The sequence below is a fragment of the Musa acuminata genome, chromosome BXJ3-5 (genome assembly GCF_036884655.1).
Source record: "Musa acuminata AAA Group cultivar baxijiao chromosome BXJ3-5, Cavendish_Baxijiao_AAA, whole genome shotgun sequence".
Taxonomy (NCBI): domain Eukaryota; kingdom Viridiplantae; phylum Streptophyta; class Magnoliopsida; order Zingiberales; family Musaceae; genus Musa; species Musa acuminata.
The window spans coordinates 14,884,103-14,905,058 of NC_088353.1; the positions used below are offsets into that span (position 1 = coordinate 14,884,103).

Sequence of the window (20,956 nt, forward strand, 5' to 3'; positions counted from 1 at the left end):
CCCTGAATCCCTACGGATCTCTAGGAGATGGTGAAGGAGGTCAAGCGCCCTCCTCTCTAGCGGTGATCCATACAGTGGGGCTGCGACGACGCTACTCCAAACTCAAAGCTTGCTTTGAGGTGGAGAGGGGGAGGAGAATAGGAGAGGCAAGCAAAGGCTCTAGCCTATGAACCACTGAATCCCTCCTATTTATAGAGGTCCCCTATCAACTTAACCCTAATGGATCCTCCATTATTAGGTATTGGATCTCCATCCAACTACCGAAGCCTCTTAGATTAGTGGATCTCTATCCAATAATCTCTCATGGGCTCTTATTGGATCTTGTCCATGGGATCTAATAATTCAGGGGCTTATTGGATATCCAATAAGATAGGGGCTCCGATGGATATCTCATATCTGAACCTCTACTCATCGTAACACCTATCATATGTGTGTGACCCTCTAGGCCAAATATCGAGCTGGCCGTGAGTCTTACCTGTTAGAACTCCTTCTGACTCAATAAATTATTATCTCCATAATAATTCACTCGATTCATCGATTACGGATGTACTAGGCCACTACGCCGTAGTCCTCAGATGGGAATCCAATCCATTGGACCTGTCTGTCCTTAGTTACCATGTACCTATAGTCCCTCATCAATTTAATATCCCAGAGACCGTATACCGAGCATGCTACTGTCAGACCCATACGGTTTATACTCGAGTCTCGCTCTAATCGGATTCTCCCGGAGAACTCTTTCTCTCTCAATCCGAATGACCTTGGCCAGGGATTTGTCTGAGCAAGAACACATGGGACATTCCTCTCATGACACCGAGAGTGGATGATCCTCTATCGACACTCAATAGCCCTTGTAAGGTTGACTACCACTCCCGAAGACCGGCTGTGCTTGATCTGGGACATCCAAACCTATAAGTCCGTTATCAAAGAGTGGAGCACTTATACAGGACATTCTTAGTGTCTCAAGTCTAAGGACCAGATACACCATTGGGACCACGGAATCGTTGTATGACAATAAGGCAACCATCTAACATTCCGTAAGTGGATCAATCAGTGAACTCATTCTCCAATAAGCACCTGTATTGTATCCCTAGTGTCTCCACACGAGCAGCTATGAGACTAGCTGCATCCATCATATGGACGGGTATACAGCACACCAGTCTGTTTGGTTATCTCGATGTCCCTCTCGAGTAACCTATAATCGGGATTATTTAGGATCTGTGTTTAAAGGCGGATCGATCTCATTATCATGATCTCATCACGATCCGATTCCGATTACACAGACCTAAGGATATCACAATATATATATATATGCAATAGTCAATATAAAGTGATAAAATGTCAAAATATAATATGTAAAAAGATTGCGTGTCAAGTCACACGTGTCATCACTCACGTGATTAGCTTGCAGGACATATATAACTAGCAATTGGCCCTTAATTGAGTTGGCTTTGTTACATTCTAAACCAACCCAATTACGACCTAAACTAACTCGATCTAAACAAATTATTACAAAGCACGAATCATCTGTTATCCAACATGTCATTGGTTCTTCTGACGCTTCGTCCGATCCTTCGGCGCATCGTCCTCTCCTCGGCATATTGTTCAATCGGCATGTTGACACTTGCAACTTCCGATCTCCTTAGCGTAATATCCGTTCCTTTGGCCTGATGCCCGAATTCACGGCACGAAGCCTTCTGCCGACACGTCGACCGATCCTCCGGCCTGACGTCCAATCTTCTGACATGTTCAACTCCGGCCCAATATCCGATTCCTCTTGCTTTAATCAATTTACCTCTCATTTTTTAAGCTAGTCCTGCATCACTCGAAACATAGATTAGATCATAACATTATCAATTAGTTTCATCATCAAAATCTGAGATTCAACATGTACCACCAGACTAGGCAGTGGTACCACCTAGTGTTAGAGTGTCAGGCGGTAGTACCGCCCAGAACTGGCGGTGGTACCGCCAATACCTCGAAAACCGGGGATGAGACACTTTTTGGCTCCGAACTTGAATCAATTTATAGTCTATAAATACCCTACTCTTTCTTGCTTGGAAAATGCAAAATTGAGTAGAAACGGGGAAAATATTATTGAGAAAGAAAGGTTGTAATATCTTTTGAAAGGATCTAAAAGGAGAAGTGAGGTCTAAGAAAGAGAGGCTGTAAAGGTTCTCTCCTGAGCCTATCAAAAGGAAAAAGAGTTATAAGGGTAGTTGATCTTCGCCCGTTAAAAGATTATCGGTAGTGGAAGTCGGTAGCCTCGAGTGAAGAGGAATTGGGAGTGGATGTAGGTCACGACGACCGGACCACTATAAAATCTGGTTTGCATTTACTTTATACTTTTTATTTATATTGCAAACTGATTTCTTACTTTCACCACGCTTACTACGCTTTCGTACATGTTTTCAAGTTAACATCTTTCTGATCGGTTTTTATCGAACGAGAATTTTCAAACCGACGTAGTTTTATCGAAAGCACTAATTCACCCCCCCTCTTAGTGCCAACCTGGTCCTAACAGTATGTTGCTCGTTTTATAAAATCTAATTAACTTTATCTTTTGCAAGTCCTTTGAGACTTGTACGAGGTTGCTTCTAACCTGACCCTTTACCAATAAATAACACAAGAGTGCCTCACAACTTAGACAATTCCGGTTGAGTCCGTGACATTTGGTATTAGAGCGGGTAAGTGATTTTAGCAAATGGTGAAAGTTTGCTTACTCACCATTGCATAGTTAAGGGGGGTCGCACTAATGTTTTTAAAAGGTGCTCGGGAGCTTGCCTAGGCACTCAAGCAAGGCGAGGCCCGAGTGCCTCGCACAAGGTCTGGGCGACACGCTTCACTGAAGCACCATTTGGGCGCTTGCCTGAGCCTAGGCGTTGGACGCCTAAGGTGAGTGCCTGATTGAATCCCACAAGTTGAATCAGATTTTGGCCTTTGGTTCGATTCAACAAAAGCTTAGTTGGTTCAATTGAACTATGTCCAATAGTAAAAACCCACCCCCTCGCACCCTTGACTCAGTAAACCCTAGGCTGCGTCGTTGACAGAAAAGTTCGAATCTTCCTCCTCTACCGCTGTTGCTTTTGTGCGCAGCTCCCTTTGTTACTACTGCTTTCGCATGTAGCTCCCTCCGTTATTGCTGCTTTCGCGTGCAGCTCCCTTCGTTGTTGCTGCTTTCATGTGCAGCTCCCTCTACTATCGAGGGATAGGTCTGCAGCTTCCTCCACCGCCGATGGACACATTAGAAGCTTCCTCCACCCTTGACACCACCGTCCGTAGCTTCTTTTGTCGCTGCTATTGTCGTTTGAAGGTTACTTTGCCACCGCTGCCCTCTTCTTTCCCCACCTCTAATCCAATTCGGTGACTCCTTTTCTCATACCATAGCTTAGGTTAAAATTGTTAATCTGCCATTAGTCCCTATTTACTATTTAGAATTGTTATTAGGGTTTTAGGAATAATGGCTAGTGGACAAAGTAATTTAGAAGATTCGTAAAAAATCTCAAGAAAGGATCTAAGTTGGAAATACAATTATCTAAAGGATCTTAAAGATCCTAATGTGGTGACTTGTATCTTTTGTGAGAAGACGACTAGAGGTGGTATTTTCCGTGCAAAGCAACATCAAGTAGGGAACTTCAAGAATGCATCAACATGCACTGTGTCCACTTGATGTAAAGAAGACTTGCTGGGTTATATGATTGAAAAAAAGACAAAGAAATGAGTCTTATGGAATTTTACCCGAGGTTGATGTTCACTATATTGGAGATGATGAAGAGGAATATTATTTAGAAAGTGTCAATGCTAGTGGGAAAAGAGTATTTGATAGAAAAGGAAAAGTAGTGATTGCTAGGAAGGCTAAAAAGGGATCAATGGACTTGTATATGTATCAAGGATCATAGAAACAACAAGGTCAAACGGGAGAAAAATTAAGGCAAATAAATATAAGTGATACTTGTGATAAGGAAATAAGAGGGAGAACGATTCAACACATTGCTCGCTTATTCTATCAGGCTAGAATTCTCCTTAATGCTTGTCATTTGGACATTAAAGAGATGATTGAATCTATTGGAAGATATTTTAGGGGATTAAAACCTTTAAGTTATCGTGAGTTGTGAGTTTCATTACCTAAAAAAAAAATTAGATTACACAAATGACTTATTAAAAGGCCATAAAGAATCATGGGCATAACATGATTGCTCTACTATATCAGATGCTTGGACCGATAGGAGACAAAGGAGTATAATTAATTTTATAGTCAATTATTCTTTAGGAACCATGTTTATGAAGTCAATAGATATATCTTCTTTTATGAAATCTGGAGCAAAGATATATGACTTGCTTGACAAGTTTGTAGAAAAAATTGGTGAGAAAATGTCATCCAAGTTATAATCGACAATGGAAACAACTATGTTTTAGCAGATAAGATTTATCTTTTGAATTTTTTTAAACTTTTAATTACTCTATATCTCCAATTTGAATGGCTAGTGTATAATGTGACTCCCAAGTCTTATTAATTTTATTGTCCTTTATCTTATGTAAATTATTTTAAGCAAAAAGATAACACTAATGTTGGAATTCATGTGAAACACTTTGCCTTGATATAATATTGGAGGTTATTGGAAAGATTCCCAACAGCAAAATGACTTTAGAAAGTATAATCTTTATAATTGAATTTCTCTATAATCATACCAAGACTGAATATAATAAGAGAATTAATAGGAAGTAAGGAATTAGTGAGATATGGTGTCACCCAATTTGGTACTTCTTGACATTACAAAGCGTGCATCGTCAAAAATAGAACCTGAGAAACATGGTTACCTCAAAGAAATGGACAAACAAATAGTGAAAGAAGCCATTAGACATAGCCCAATTCTCCTACAACTTGCAGTAGATCTCTGTATCTTACAAGAGCCCCTTTAAGATCCTTACCATTATCAAACAACAACTATCAACTCCTCAAACTTTGACGATAGCCCGTCAGTATATCACTTTGTAAAGGAATGACATCGAAATGTAGATATTGCATTGGCATAGAAGGTGGACAGAAAGATAAAGTGGGTAGATTTGGCAATGCAACCAAAAAGAGTTTAAAGTCAACGACTTGGTATTGGTGAAGCTCCAACTAGCATCTCTTCAAATTTTCAAATAGAAAGTGCATAAATATGAAGAGCCTTTCCTAATCATCGGCAGGGTAGACAACTTTTCCTACAAGTTACAGCTTTCGATATGGCTCAAAATCCGTGATCTATTACACGCAGGCAACTTAAAAGCCTATCACTCAGACTCACAAGATGCTTCCAAAAATGTTTCAATTCAATTGCTCCCCACTTGAGTGTCTTATGAAAAGTGAGTTGAAGCCATACTAGCGGATCGTAATACAAATCTACCCAACAGAGTGGAGAGAATGAGTCCATGGTGAAGTGACAAAAGCTTTCTCGAACATAAGCTAGTCGGGAGCCAAAACACACCCTGTGACATGAAGAAGTAAAGATTAAGGAGGGGCAATGTCTCGGACGATTGTCACACGCTCATAACATCTTCATTAATGGACCGTTTGTTGCTTATGTTTGCTTATATAGTAGTTTGGCATTGTGTTTTGCATGGCTATTATGTTTTTGCTTAGTTTTTATAAGCCTAGGAAGTTTGCATGGTTGCACAGAAGTTGCTCGTGGAACTAGGGAAAACTAGCTTGAAACAGCCCCATTTTCACATTGCAGCCTGATTTCTCAAGCTTGTAATGCAGTGCGAAACACTAGCCATCTCAGACCCCTAGAACCCCTGGGTGGTATAGGGCTAGATGGGGCTTTGGAGTAGTGTTGGGCTCTATTTAGATTCACAAGTTTGTATGCAAAATGTGCGTAGATGTGTCTTACACTCAAACACCTAGTTGAGCGGTCATTTGTGGACTTGCGACTTTTTCCCTTCCAAAATCCTTGTTTTCAATTTCTCTCTCTTTCTATAAGTGTTTTCTTAATTACTTGTTTACTGTGCCCTTCCGCAAGATGTCGGGATTTATTCGCTGCTCATTTCCTTTTTATTTTGTATGTCTTTTGAGATCTATACGAGGTTGCTTTTAGGCTGATCCTTTGTGGACGAATATCACAAGGGTGCCTCACGAATTAGGCAATTATAGCTAAGTTCATGATAGTGTTCGGTTATTTATATTCGTTAACAGTTGCAATTGCTATTCGTCAATGCTGCTTGTCAACTTTAGTCGTTCTTCTTTTACTTTTCGGAAAGAGTTCTTGGTGAACTTTCTAGCACTTTTCCCTTATATGTCTTGTAACTTTATAGTGATCATAGAAGATGTCACTTTTCTTTAAGGATTCTTGCTGTTCAATTTTTCTTGGCCTTCGAGGAGCACTCTCTATCCTTCTCTATAGTCCTTAAACTGCAGGTTCGGTTATTCCTTTTGATTGCCATGGCTGTCCCACTAGCACTCAAGATGTTGTGAACCTTGAAGAGGCTCAATTCGGTGCTGATTTGGACATGCAAACCAGTTGTAAAATTCATCATCATTGTATTGATGTCGAGAGAGATTTTGAGTGCCACTGCTTGTTGAAACTCGGTGTATTCTTCCACTAATTGGAATCGTCCTTGATGCAAGTTGTGCTATATTTTCCACTAATATTCGAAGTAGTCCATCAGATAAAAGTCTTGTCGGATAAGTCTTTTAAATTGTTCATCGCTGTAGGCACGTAGGTAGGTGTTCCACCATGATAGAGAATGGCTGGTCAACTTGTGTCGTACGAGCATGACTGTCTTTGTTCCTGTATGGGGTAAAGCAGGTGTTTGGTTGATTTAGCCATGCTATTTAACACCATTACATTGATGCAGCCATTGTAGGTGGGGATACCAATCCAATCCTCGACTCGAAAAGGTGGAAACATTGCCTTCTCCATCGGTTCCATGTCTTTATCGTTGTTTTTTACAGTCGTGTTGGCTTGGGATCGGATCCAATCTAGCATGCCCTCCATCTTTTGCGAGACCGCTCTAACTTGGGCAGAAAGGTACGATACTATTGGAGTACTTTCTGCCATTGTCATCTTTTTCGTTAGCGATCAGTGTTGAAACGCCAACTCCTAACCTTCTTCTCCTGAATCTTTATATCCTTGCTTGGTGGTAACCATTGGCAAGTGAGGATCGTTGCTATGACATTATTCATTTGGAAAAGGATTCGATGATCGTGATCCTTCCTCTAACAGATTTACATTTTGGGAGGACTCAGAGAGAAATGTAATAGGAAGATGAATACCAAAAGGGACAACAATCTAAATTGCTTTTGTAAAGTAAAACCTAAACATGCAACTAAGAAGAGAATCTCTGAGCAACAAGCTGGTACTTCTTGAGTGATAGCTTGGACTTCGTGAGTGATAGCTCGGACTTCTTGAGGCTGCTGCCTCTCCTTTTAGCTGCCAACTCCTCTTTCTTATGCTGCTGCTGATCTTCTCTTTAGGGCTGTTGCACCCCTCGTTTTTTAGTTGTAGAAGGGAGGACTCCTAACTAAAGTAGGAACTTTCTTCCAATTCAAATCCAACTCCGATTGAGCTGGGTTGAGTTTTTGAGCTGGCTGAACCTGAGCTTTGAGCTTGGGTTTGAGTTGGAGTATGACTAGAATTGAGTTTAGGCTGAATTGGAGTAGGCCTTGAACCGATTTGGATCATCCTTGATCAGTAAAAAAGAGACTAGCACAAGTATATTGATGGAGATCACATCAGCTTTATTCTAAAGTAGCTTAGGAGAGTGTCAAATGAGGATGCCCATTATATGAATGATATGTGACGTGAGTATATCTCTCAAGTGTTCTTATTTTTCAACAATCTACTGGTGATATATTATGGGGTGAATTAAATTGATTTTGGCTGGTCAGCATCCAGTTGCTGAGGACCATCAGGGAATATTAATGCACCTAATAGAGTTATAAGGAACCTTTTTGTCCTTGTATTGTAAATCTTCAATGCTGCTATATGAATTATGGGGCATATGTGATGTTTATTTCTTGAATAATTTCAAATCTGGTCTCTGGTGCAGGAACTTTCAGGGCTGGTCAAGCTGTTGAATTGTTCCCATCCCTATGGCCTGAAGTCACTGTTCGAGATGTGCAGCTGGAGGACTACTGGGAAGTGGCAGATACTCACTGCAGTTGTTTCTTTCCAAATCATAAATTCCCAATAAATTTTATGCTGAGGATCAACCGGTTTGTGGGATTGTTTTCTAGGTCCTCAGTTCCTCCAGGTAGTATGAAGACATGTCTTGTTGCGGTCTTTGATAGTCCAGTCAATGATAACATATATGTTGAATGTGAGGATTTAAAAACTGGAGGCTTTGAAGGAAAATTTGGCAGAGGATCTGTAGCTGGAATTCTTACAGTTGATACAGTAGCTGATTTCCTTCCTAGAAAAGGTCCACTCCGACAAAGAAGGTAAATTCAAAGTCCTCATGATCAGTTGGTTGTCAAGAATTCAGCATGGTGAATCTACATATACCTTCTGCACTAGTGCATTAGTTCCACTTCATCTAAATCTGTTGTATCACATTATGTCTAACCAAGTAGTAGAAACTCAAAAGTTTTTCTAAGTGGTAGCATCAGAGGAAGGATTAGGATTCTAGGCAAGATAGGAATAGAATGGATAGTGCATTCATGTCTTAGGAATAGATTGGATAGTCCTACTGCTTCTGGTTCAATAACTAGTATATGACTATTGACTACTACTTTATTCAATATTGTCGTCCCATTAATAAGTCTTAAGCAGTAATAATGCTCAAAAAGTAATCCTTGGTAAAGCTGATGCTACCATGAGTAGATGCTTGTTGTGTCAAATGATTCATATAGTCCTCGTTGCTTGCTTTCCAGCGGCAATCTTTTTGTACATCAGAAGGAAATTAATGGATGACTTGATGCAGTTATCAGCTTATAAAAGCTTTTAATAGGAACTAATAAGATCTCTTGTGGGAGGTCATTCTGACATGCTTATTTTTTATCTTTGTAGAACTGGAGTAGCATATATATCAAATGTTGCAGTCCGCAAAGCTGAGAGGCGAAAGGGGATCGCCAAAATGCTCATTGCCAAGGCAGAGGCCCGAGCCAGGAGTTGGGGATGCCGATCTATGGCATTGCATTGTGACGCGAACAACTTGTCTGCGATCAGATTATACAAGGGCCAGGGGTATAAATGCATCAAAGTGCCAGAGAATGCAAACTGGCCTGAACCGAGGACCTCGTCAAGTACCTATTTAACCTTCATGATGAAACTTCTAAAACCTAATTCAACTCCTTGATCAAGGTGAGGGGTTGTCTGACACTTCTTAATTCAAATCCATTTGGCTGATAGATGAGCCGTCTATATGCCAGGTGCTTAAATGTTGGCACAAATTATCACATGAATCAACTAAATCTGTAGTTGTTCAAAAGGGCAGTACCCTTGCAACATGATAGGAGGGAGTTGTATACATACAATATCATGTAGGTAATTGTTACATAGTGAAGGCTTTTATGTTTCAATTCATCTGACCATTTTTTAAAATTCTTTTATGGTTTTTTAACTTATTGTGTTTTGGATAGGATATGGCATCAATTCAACTGACTTTAGTTGTTTATTTGTTTTAGAGCTTTAAATAAAGTTAGAACCAATGTCAATGAATCACATCATTTATGGCCTTAAGTTTACTTTGAACCTAAATCATTTTAATTGTCATCAGAAGAAGACTTTCTTTATTCTGGTTTGGCCCAGTTCCGGATTCATGTCGAACCAGTAATCGAGCTGGACTTGGCCGGTCGTGGTTGGATCCAACCGAGTTTTAGAGCTAGACTTGGGGTTTTTATATAAGCGAGTTGGCCTCGTAGAAGCATGTTCTAAAATTGAAGCTTTATCCGGTCTTCTGAGCACTATCACAATAGGTACCTGTAGAAGGATAAAAGATCCCTCGTCACTCCACAGTTTCTTAATAATTGACATGTCTTACTGCACACTCCCTCGTATACTAATAACCAGATTAGTCTACAGCCCTCATTAGTCTACAGCTTCTTAATAATTGGCATATACTAATTACCAGATTAGTGAATAGAGAGCAAAGTTTTTCTGTTCACTCATCTTGATGTCAATCAAATGGTCACCCTATGATGACGTCGACACCACTTCAGCACGGAGGTCCGCTCATCGTTGCATGGCAATTGGCAGTTTCTGATGTCAGCATAAATAGTTACACTGCAACTTCAGCGTCCAATGGTTGCATGTCTTCAGGACTCATAAAAAATTATTCCTTCCATCCAACACTAACCCCGTTGCACTATAAAAGATGTCTGTAGGGCTCATTGAAAAATTAATTCCTTTCATTCAACACTCACCGCGATGCACTATAAAAAACCTCTTAGATGCGTCATTTGCTCCATAAGAAAAAAAATACTCTTTACCGTTCTCAAATTTTTAAAATTCTTATTTACTTAAACATCAGATGAATTTTTGTTGGGTATACTTTCAATATAATTCTTGTAATATCATTCACTGAATTGCTCGGCTCCTCGATACTAAAATTAGACTCATGTTGGATTTGAGTCCATGATATATTGAATAATCAAAATTTGACTTATCATTATTAGTGTTAGAAGAAAGGCTATTTGTTAGTAAAAAATATGTAATCATGCTATCTGTAATGTGAAAAAACTTTTATGCCAAGATTAAAATCAAATAAATTGGATCTAACAATATTACGATACGTATCTTTCATTGTTGTTCAGAAGAATAAACCTTACCTATCTACAAGTGCAGATCCTTCTCCTCTCTTCCTATCTTTTCACAGGACCATCTAAATTGATGGATTAGGGAGATTGAGAGAAAATCTTTAATCTCTCAAATGCATTGAGATGCAAGAAGATTGAGAGAAAAACTTTAATCTCTCAACTACATTGAGATGTCTCTTATTTAGCCCCTAGAGGTCATGTCTATTTATAGGCGAGAGTAGAGGGTCTAGAATAAGATATTAGGAGAGTTCCTTTCATCAAGGTTATCTCGTAAGGAATCATACTTTAACATGAATTCTTTTCTATTGGCCAATAATCATTATCAGAATCCAATCATATCTATAATATATCTTACCTAATTAAATAGGACCACGTAATCTAACATTCTCCTACTTGACCATTAATTAGTAAGATACAAAAAGATTTAAAATAAAAAAATAAAAAAATAAAATTTATTTAAAAACAATTTGACTTAATTGGATTCTGAAATTTTTTTTTTTTAGAAAAGCTATATACATGCGCGCGAATTTTAAAAATAGGTCAATAAGTCCAATAAATATAATAATACAACAGTAAGTTTGACTAACAATATGAATCATAACGGTTATATGCCATCAGTGTCACACTTCCTTCTATGTACCATAATATTGTTAGCCTTTCCTAATGCAGTCCAAAATGACCCCTATAATTTGTCTTGTCAAGACAATCCTGTCATCATATTCAACCATAATTTGTACATACATAATTGTGAACAGGATAGCAGAAACTAATTGTTAGGATCAAGAACACTAAGGGGGGGGGGGGGGGGGGGTGAATTAGTGCAGCGGAAAACCTTCTGCGATTAAAATCGAAAACTGCTTTCGTTCGATAGAAGTGATTTTGGTAAAAAAGCCGATTCGTAAATCACTTCAACTTTTGACTAGGAGAGATGCAGCAAAGATATGAACGTAGTTTGCAGTTATGATGGAAATCAGAATATAAGCGCAAACTGAAATACGACGTTCGTACGATAAAAGCGATTTCGGTATAAAAGCTGATTCGTAAACCACTTTAACTTGAGATAAGGCGAGATGCAGTTAAAGCAAAGATATAAAGGTAGTTTGCAGTTATAATGGAAATCAGAACGTAAGCGCAAACTGAAATACGACGTTCGTACGATAAAATTGATTTACGTCTTAAACCCCGATTCGGAAAGCACTGAACTTTGAAACACATTGGTAAACACACAGAAGGCAGTAAGCTATTGAGGAGGTTTGCAGTAAAGATAAGATGCTCAAAGTAAATGCAAACCGAGATTTAGAGTGGTTCGGTCAATCTTGACCTACTCCACTTTTGGCTTCCTCCACCGATGAGGTCACCGACGTCAACTAGAGGCCTTCCTTCAATAGGCGAAGGCCAACCACCCTTTTACAGTTTCACTCCTTTTGACGGGCTTAGGAGACAACCCTTATAGAATTTTCTCTCATCTCTTTACAACTCAGAACTTGGAAGAAAAGAGGGAGAAGAACTTTTGGCCTTTACAACAATTTTAAGCTATAAGAATCACAGAAAAAGATCAAGATTTCGGTGTTAGTTCATACCCTTTCAGTGCTGAATGGGTGGGGTATTTATAGGCCCCAACCCAATTCAAATTTGGAGCTCAAAACTATCAATTCTCGAAATTCCGGGATCAGACGGTTGCACCTCCTTACTGGAGCGGTTGCACCGCCTGGCAAAGCTCGAAGATTGAGCCTCTGGGCGGTGCCACCTCCTGTCAGGGGTGGTTGCACCTCCTGCCAGAGCTTAAAGATTGAGCTCAGGCAGTGCAACCTCCTGATTGAGGCGGTTGCACCGCTCAGCCAGTGCTCGGAGACCGAGCCCAGGCGGTGACACCTCTTGTCAAGGGAGGTTGCACCGCCCAATCTCGCTCGGAGACTGAGCCCAAGTGGTGCCACCTCCTGGCTGGGGCGATTGCACCGCCCAGTCTCGCTCGGAGACTTAGCCCAGGCGGTGCTACCTCCTGGCTGGGGCGGTTGCACCTCCCAGCAGAAATCAGGATCCGAATAGGTTGATCCATTCGGCCCAATTTGGGTTTTTCAGGGTCCCAATTGCCCCAAGATTAAGTTAATGGGATCACCTCCCATTTCCAACTTAATCATTGTACTAACTACGATATTCCCTAAGACATTTACTGCAACTTGCTCCGTTGCGTCAATCGCTTCTTCCGGCGAGCTTCCGGCGAACTTCCGTCGATCATTCGATGAACCCTCGGTGATGCTCTTGTGGACTTTTGGCAAACTCCTGGACTTGTGACGATCCACTTGGTGAGTTCCGACGAGCTTCTTTGGCAAGCTCATGGACTTCTCGGATTTGTTCCCGCAAAACCTCCGACGACTGTCCGAACTTCCGTCGAACTCTCGAACTCCCAACGTAATCGTTGTCTTGACTCCGGCGCAACTCCTCCTGCATGTCTTTCTTCTATTGTAGTTAATCTTGCATACTTAAAACAAAACTTCGATCGAGACAATTAATCCTAAGCAATTAACCAAGTTGTCCGGCATGTCATTGGTCCCTCGACGCTTCATCCGATTCTTCGGCGCATCGTCCTCTTCTGCAGCCTATTGACCAATCGGCCAGTTGACTCTGCAACTCCGATATCCTTGGCACAATACCCGCTCTTCTTGGCCCGATGCCCGAGTCCACGGCCCGAAGCCTTCTGTCGATACGTCGACCGATCCACCGGCCCGACGTCCAATCTTATGACATGTTCCTCCGGCACAACATGATTTTCCTGCTTTAATTGTCTCATCCTGATCGAAGCATCCTGCGTCACTCAAAACGCAGATTAAATCATAAATATATATCAAGTAGTTTCATCATCAAAATACGAGATTCAACAATCTCCCCCTTTTTTATGATGACAACCACTTGATGACGGAGTTAAACTTTACTCCAAGAGTTTAAACAAACTCCCCTTATCAATATGCCATATTGATAGAACCTTGAATTCAAACTGAATTCAAGTTATTACAATATTCATCATGAATACTTGCAACATGTCATCATGAACTTATGCATAAACTTATGCATAACATGTTATGTCATCAACATACTTCTCCCCTTTTGTCATCAACAAAAAGGAGAAGTCCAACTATTCCTGTGTTTGGAATATTAGTTTAACTTTTTGCATGAAAAACATAATATCAAGTTTTATCATCATGCAGTTTTGAAGCTAGAAAATTTAGCAAATGTTACATCATGCTTAGAATATTCAAGCTATCAAGTTTTAGATATGCAAGTTTTACAGCATACAAGATAGCAAGCTAGCAATGTTACAACATTTTAGAACTTAGCTAGCAATTTAGAGATGTTCAAGAAGGCAACTCTTGCTTCTTGAAATATGCAAGTTACAAGCTAGCAAATTTTTGCTTCCTTTGCAATGTTTGAACTCGCAATTTTGCTTTCATTGCAAGGTGTAAGTTTAGCATGTTTAATTTTCTTGAGATAGCAACTATTTGCTTCTCTTTATACTACAAGCTAGCAATTTTTACGATATGCAAGTTTTACTACATACAAGCTAGCAAAAATTTCGAAAGCAAATGCAAGATAGCTTTCTTGTGTAAGCTTATGATTTTTGCTTCCTATTGCAATGTGCAAGTTGCAATTTTTGCTTCTTGAGATAGGCAAGATAGCACTTTTGCAATTTTTGTTTGGTAAGCTTGTGATGTTCAAGATAACAAGCTCTTTCTTCTCTTTTGAGAAGTGTCATTTTTGCTTTCTTTGCAAAGTGCAAGCTAGCAAAATGCCAAACTAGCAAGAGATAATGTTTTACATGAGGCAAGCAAACAATTTGGCAAGTGTTACATTTTCATATTCTCTTTAGATGTGCAAGAAAATAAACAAGTTTTTGCATTTTCTTGACATTTCAAGCTAGCAATTATCAGTGATGTTCAAGATAGCAATTTCATCTCTTTTGTAATTTTTGCCTTTTTCTTGAATTGTGCTAGCAATCTATCTCCCCCTTTGTCATTATCAAAAAGAAGGGAAAAATCCTTTACATCAATTTCTAAATCATGACAAAGGTAAGTAATCATTCTTATTTGTGCAGCATTATAGTTTTAATGCATAAATTCATTAATATTTTATTTTTTTTTAATGCACGATACCGAAAAATCTATCATCATTATGAGCATATCAAACATGATATTCAAGCATTCATGATATATCATTTTGGCAACATGATCGTAGCTATTCAAATGATGGTATCTCAATGTCAAAATTCATTACATCCTATCATGCATGAGAATTAACTTCTCATTTAGATTTCATGCATTATTTCATTTCATCTCATAAGGAATATCAAGAAGAGTTATTGGGTGATGAGATAAATATTTTATAAATACACGGAATTGTATAAAAATCACATCATAAGTGTTTCATGTATTCATATTATCACATGAAGCATACAATGCAAAGAAATTATGTCATGAAGAATATCAATGTGAAAATTCAGCAAAGATCACATGATACAATCGCAAAGCATGATATAATTATGCGATATATCATGAGATGATAATTTATCATATTAATGAAAGATATCAATGAGGATCAATTCGTGAATACCAAAGATATGATTCATGGTTCATTAACGATCAAGATTCATATAATTCTTTAATAAAGCAAATTGATGTACAATCATCACACAAGACATACAAGGCAAAGAAATCTTGTTATTTCTATATTATGAAATATATAATATCAAGGCTCATGATTCATTTGAAAAGATATAGCATAAAGAGCAACTTGAAACATTCTTATCAAGATCACATTTTAAAATATTCGAAGTATCAAGATATCAATATGACACTTCATTGAATTCTGAGAAATCAAAAGACAAGTTACACTTCATTTGAAGAATTCCTTTTTGATAAATGTAGGGAGCATAATGAATGATATTGATTTATAAAGAACTTCATGTTATAATTATCAAGATCATGATTTTAATAATCATTTTCTTTAGCAAAGAATCACAAAAGCACTTTATTTTTGCATAAGAAATCTCATTGTATTATGATTTATAAATTCTTTCTCTACACATAAATCATAGGAGATATGTATGTGAAACAAATCTTTGCAAGTAAAAACACTATCATTAATATTTCAAGATGGAATTTATAAGCAGGAATCATTTCATCAAATCCATTTCAGAAAAATATTTTTCATATAATAAGTGTATGAGAAAATCTGATTGTTAGGATACCAATTGTTAAGCAAATCCGAATATGAAATTAACACTTTCATGCATTCGGACAAGATTTTGCTATAGATTTTCAAGTTCAATCATGAAGATAAAACATGCTCATGATAGTAAAAATTTATGTATCCAAAACACATAATTTCCAACATGTTATTAAGGCATGTAATAGTGTAAAATCATCATGGCAATTAAGTGATTTGAACATTGAATCAAGAAAGTCCGAAAAATAATCTTAACAAGTTCATGCATTCGAGCATATTTTTGCCATAGTTTTTCAAATACACTCATGAAAATAACACATGCTTATCATTAGCTTAAAATCTCATGCATAAAATTGTTAATCAAAATATTTAATTTCATCATTATGCATTTCTTCAAATCAAACATGATTTTCAATCAAAATCGAGAAATAACAATGGAAATCAACGTAATACACATTATTACTTCTTAACCATGATTTCATATTTTCAATCAGGATCATTTTATTTGTTTATCATAAAATATTCAATATTATCATTTTCGAAATTACTTAGCAAAAACATGTAATTTTTAAGAAAATTAATTCTAAACTAAAAGAGAAAATACATCATGAAAGCATCAAGTAATTTCAAAATAAATTAGGGGGATTTTGATTACCTCATTATTGAAAGCGATTAAGGCGTAGTTTGCCACCTTGCCTTTCTTGATTTTCTTCTCGTCTTCGGAGGAGCTTGATTCATCCCACTTTGTGTTCTTCTTCTTTGGCCTCTTCCTTCGTTCAAGTTTATTATTTATTTTAGATTTTTGTTTAATAAACTTATTAAGATTTAGTGTTCGAAGTTTAAGTTCATCATTGTCCTCATCACTTGAGTCATCGCTCAAGTGGTATTCATTTGTCCGGAGTTCCAAGTCCTTCCTGTTCTTTGGAAGGTGATTTTGTTCATCAAGTTCATCATGTGCATTGTGCACCATTTCATATGTTATCAACGAACCAATTAGTTCTTCAAGTGGTAAGTTGTTTAGATTTTTAGCTTCTTGTATTGTAGTTACTTTTGAATCCCACTTCTTAGAAAGAGAACGCAAAATCTTATTTACGAGTTCAAAATCCAAAAAACATTTTCCAAGAGCTCTTAAACTATTGACGACATCTGTGAAACGAGTGTACATGTCGCCTATAGTCTCGCTTGGTTGCATTCGAAAAAGCTCAAAATCATGCAATAAAATGTTAACTTTCGAGTCTTTGACTCTACTAGTTCCCTCGTGCGTGATTTCAAGTGTTCGCCAAATGTCAAAAGCCGTTTCACACGTAGAAATCCGATTGAACTCATTTTTGTCCAAAGCACAAAATAAGGCAATCATAGCCTTTGCGTTTAAAGAAAAATACTTCTCCAAATTCGACCATTCGTTCATCGGTTTGGAGGGAAGATGAAAACCGTTTTCAATGATATTCCATAAATCCAAATTCATAGAAATCAAGAAAACTCTCATTCGAGTTTTCCAATAAGTGTAGTCCAATCCATTAAACAACGGTGGACCAACAACCGATAAGCCCTCTTGAAAGCCATGAAGAGCCATTTCTCTCGGGTGTAAATCCGAAATGAGAAATACCGGGCTCTGATACCAATTGTTAGGATCAAGAGCACTAAGAGGGGGGGGGTGAATTAGTGCAGCGGAAAACCTTCTACGATTAAAATCGAAAACTGCTTTCGTTCGATAGAAGTAATTTTGGTAAGAAAGCTGATTCGTAAATCACTTCAACTTTTGACTAGGAGAGATGCAGCAAAGATATGAACGCAGTTTGCAGTTATGATGGAAATCAGAATATAAGCGTAAACTGAAATACGACGTTCGTACGATAAAAGCGATTTCGGTATAAAAGCTGATTCGTAAACCACTTTAACTTGAGATAAGGCGGGATGTAGTTAAAGCAAAGATATAGAGGCAGTTTGCAGTTATAATGGAAATCAGAATGTAAGCGCAAACTAAAATACGACGTTCGTACGATAAAATTGATTTGCGTCTTAAACCCCGATTCGGAAAGCACTGAACTTTGAAACACGTTCATAATAACACAGAAGGCAGTAAGCTATTGAGGAGGTTTGCAGTAAAGATAAGATGCTTAAAGTAAATGCAAATCGAGATTTAGAGTGGTTCGGTCAATCTTGACCTACTCCACTTTTGGCTTCCTCCACCGACGAGGTCACCGACGTCAACTAGAGGCCTTCCTTCAATAGGCGAAGGCCAACCATCCTTTTACAGTTTCACTCCTTTTGACGGGCTTAGGAGAAAACCCTTACAGAATTTTCTCTTGTCTCTTTACAACTCAGAACTTGGAAGAAAAGAGGGAGAAGAACTTTTGGCCTTTACAACAATTTTGAGCTCTAAGAATCACAGAAAAAGATCAAGATTTCGGTGTTAGTTCATTCCCTTTCAGTGCTGAATGGGTGGGGTATTTATAGGCCCCAACCTAGTTCAAATTTGGAGCTCAAAACTGTTAATTCCCGGAATTTCGGGATCAGGCGGTTGCACCTCCTAATTGGAGCGGTTGCACCGCTTGGCAGAGCTCGAAGACTGAGCCTCTAGGTAGTGCCACCTCTTGTCAGGGGAGGTTGCACCTCCTGCCAGAGCTCGAAGACTGAGCTCAGGCGGTGCAACCTCCTGACTGAGGCGGTTGCACCGCTAAGCCAGTGCTCGGAGACTGAGCCCAAGCGGTGCCACCACTTGTCAGGGGAGGTTGCACCGCCCAGTCTCGCTCGGAGACTGAGCCCAAGCGGTGCCACCTCCTGGCTGGGGCGGTTGCACCGCCCAGTCCCACTCGGAGACTTAGCCCAAGCAGTGCTACCTCCTGGTTGGGGCGGTTGCACCTCCCAACAGAAATCAGGGTCTGAATGGGTTGATCTATTCGGCCCAATTTGGGTTTTTCAGGGGCCCAATTGCCCCAAGATTAAGTTAATGGGATCACCTCCCATTTCCAACTTAATCATTGTGCTAACTATAATATTCCCTAAGACATTTTCTGTAACTTGCTCCGGTACGTTAATCGCTTCTTCCGGCGAACTTCCATCGATCATCCGATGAACCCTCGGTGATGCTCCTGCGGACTTCCGGCAAACTCCTGGACTTGCGACGATCCACTTGGCAAGTTCTGACGAGCTTCTTTGGCAAGCTCATGGACTTCTCGGATTTGTTCCCGCAGAACCTCCGACGATTGTCCGAACTTCCATCGAACTCTCGAACTCCCAACGTGATCATTGTCTTGACTCCAGCGCAACTCCTTCTGCATGTATTTCTTCTATCGTAGTTAATCCTGCATACTTAAAACAAAACTTCGATCGAGACAATTAATCCTAAGCAATTAACCAAGTTGTCCGGCTTGTCATTGGTCCCTCGACGCTTCATCCGATTCTTCGGCGCATCATCCTCTTCTGCAGCCTATTGCCCAATCGACCAGTTGACTCCGTAACTCTGATATCCTTAGCACAATCCCCGATCTTCTTGGCCCGATGCCCGAGTCCACGGCCCGAAGCTTTCTGTCGATACGTAGACCGATCCACCGGCCCGACGTCCAATCTTCTGACATGTTCCTTCGGCACAACATGATTTTCCTACTTTAATTGTCTTATCCTGATCGAAGCATCCTGCGTCAATCAAAACACAGATTAAATCATAAACATATATCAAGTAGTTTCATCATCAAAATACGAGATTCAACACTAATAACTTTAAGTATGTAGGTAAGAATATCAATTATAGTATTCACTTAAACATGCATCACCATATCCTTTATGGGTTGCTCACAAACCCAATCATTAGAATATGTTTTTTTAAAATATTTTAGCTTTTAAGTCCTAAGTGAATGGATAAACAATCAATATAGTGGAACTCAAGTAATTAATTGACATTAGATGTTTCTGAACTCATATTCTCTAACCATCAAGTACTTTATACCATAATGCATAGAGATGCAATAGTACTTGTCATTCTCAGAGAAGAAAACTACTATAATGCTACAAAATATTTTCAACAACTTGGTAATTGAGTCTGACTATACAAATCTTGAGATAAAATTTCGCAGTCCAAAGCATGCCACAAAATCAACTTCTATTATTAATAGTAATAAATTGCCCCTCTAATTGATATAGATATTAACCGTAAGGTGGACTTCCTATTATCGAGGTAATTTATACAATCAACATCTAAAAAATACCATTATTTAAAGCTGATATAATTTCATACATGTGAGCATATAATCCATTGTCCATTCCGGATATCTTATTACTTTCTTTGTAATCCTTTAGTATTTTTACTTCTGAGTAACTCCAATATGTACCAAACATTTTAATTGTAAAACTGATATCTATTTCGACATAGGCTTGAGCATAGACTTCCAACTACGCATATACAAAGAATATCTTCTTTATCTGATTCTTTTTAAGTCATTTTAAAATATTTACAATTGACTAAAATTTTGCTTTTATAATTTATTGAACAAAGCTGTATATTAAAATCTTTTCAAGACTCGGTTGATATATCCTTTATAAGACAATCTTCATAATCATTTAGGTCTATCCTTGAATTACTCAATGTTAATAATATAAGATGTCTCATTCATATCAACCATCTTAAAATTCTTAGTGATAAATTTCTTGACTTAGTATAATAAACCAAAATCACTATTGGTAAGGCAAAATATTATCCATATATAAGATCAATATAATAAACTTGCTTCCACTGATATAAATACCGATCAATAGTATTTTCCTTAAATCTAAAATAATGATATCAAGAACCTTTATATATCATTATCTTGAAACTTGTTTAAGGTCATAAATGGATTCTTGAATTTGCATACCAAATTTTATATTTCTTTCATTTTTTTTGTAAATCATTTAAAGTAACCCATATAAAGCTAGATCTTTAAAAAATATTTTCATATCATTATGAAATAACTCAAACTAATGATGAATCACTAATGTGATGATGATTCTTAATGAGTTCATTAAAAA

The 20,956-nt window shown here is 38.3% G+C and overlaps 1 protein-coding gene across 2 annotated transcripts in view; it reads left to right on the top strand.

Moving 5' to 3' along the window:
* LOC135638472 (GCN5-related N-acetyltransferase 4, chloroplastic-like) overlaps positions 1-9,499 on the top strand; it is a 46,512-nt gene extending 37,013 nt beyond the window's left edge. Inside the window, exons 2-4 of one of the 2 annotated variants that reach the window (XM_065151585.1) lie at positions 8,029-8,232; positions 8,329-8,419; positions 8,988-9,499. In XM_065151585.1, the coding sequence (XP_065007657.1) occupies positions 8,029-8,232; positions 8,329-8,419; positions 8,988-9,276 (584 nt within the window). In that variant the 3' untranslated portion in view covers positions 9,277-9,499. Of the gene's footprint in view, positions 1-8,028; positions 8,420-8,987 lie in introns of both variants that reach the window. The other variant, XM_065151584.1, reaches the window with a different exon arrangement.
* Positions 9,500-20,956: the final 11,457 nt, after the last annotated feature.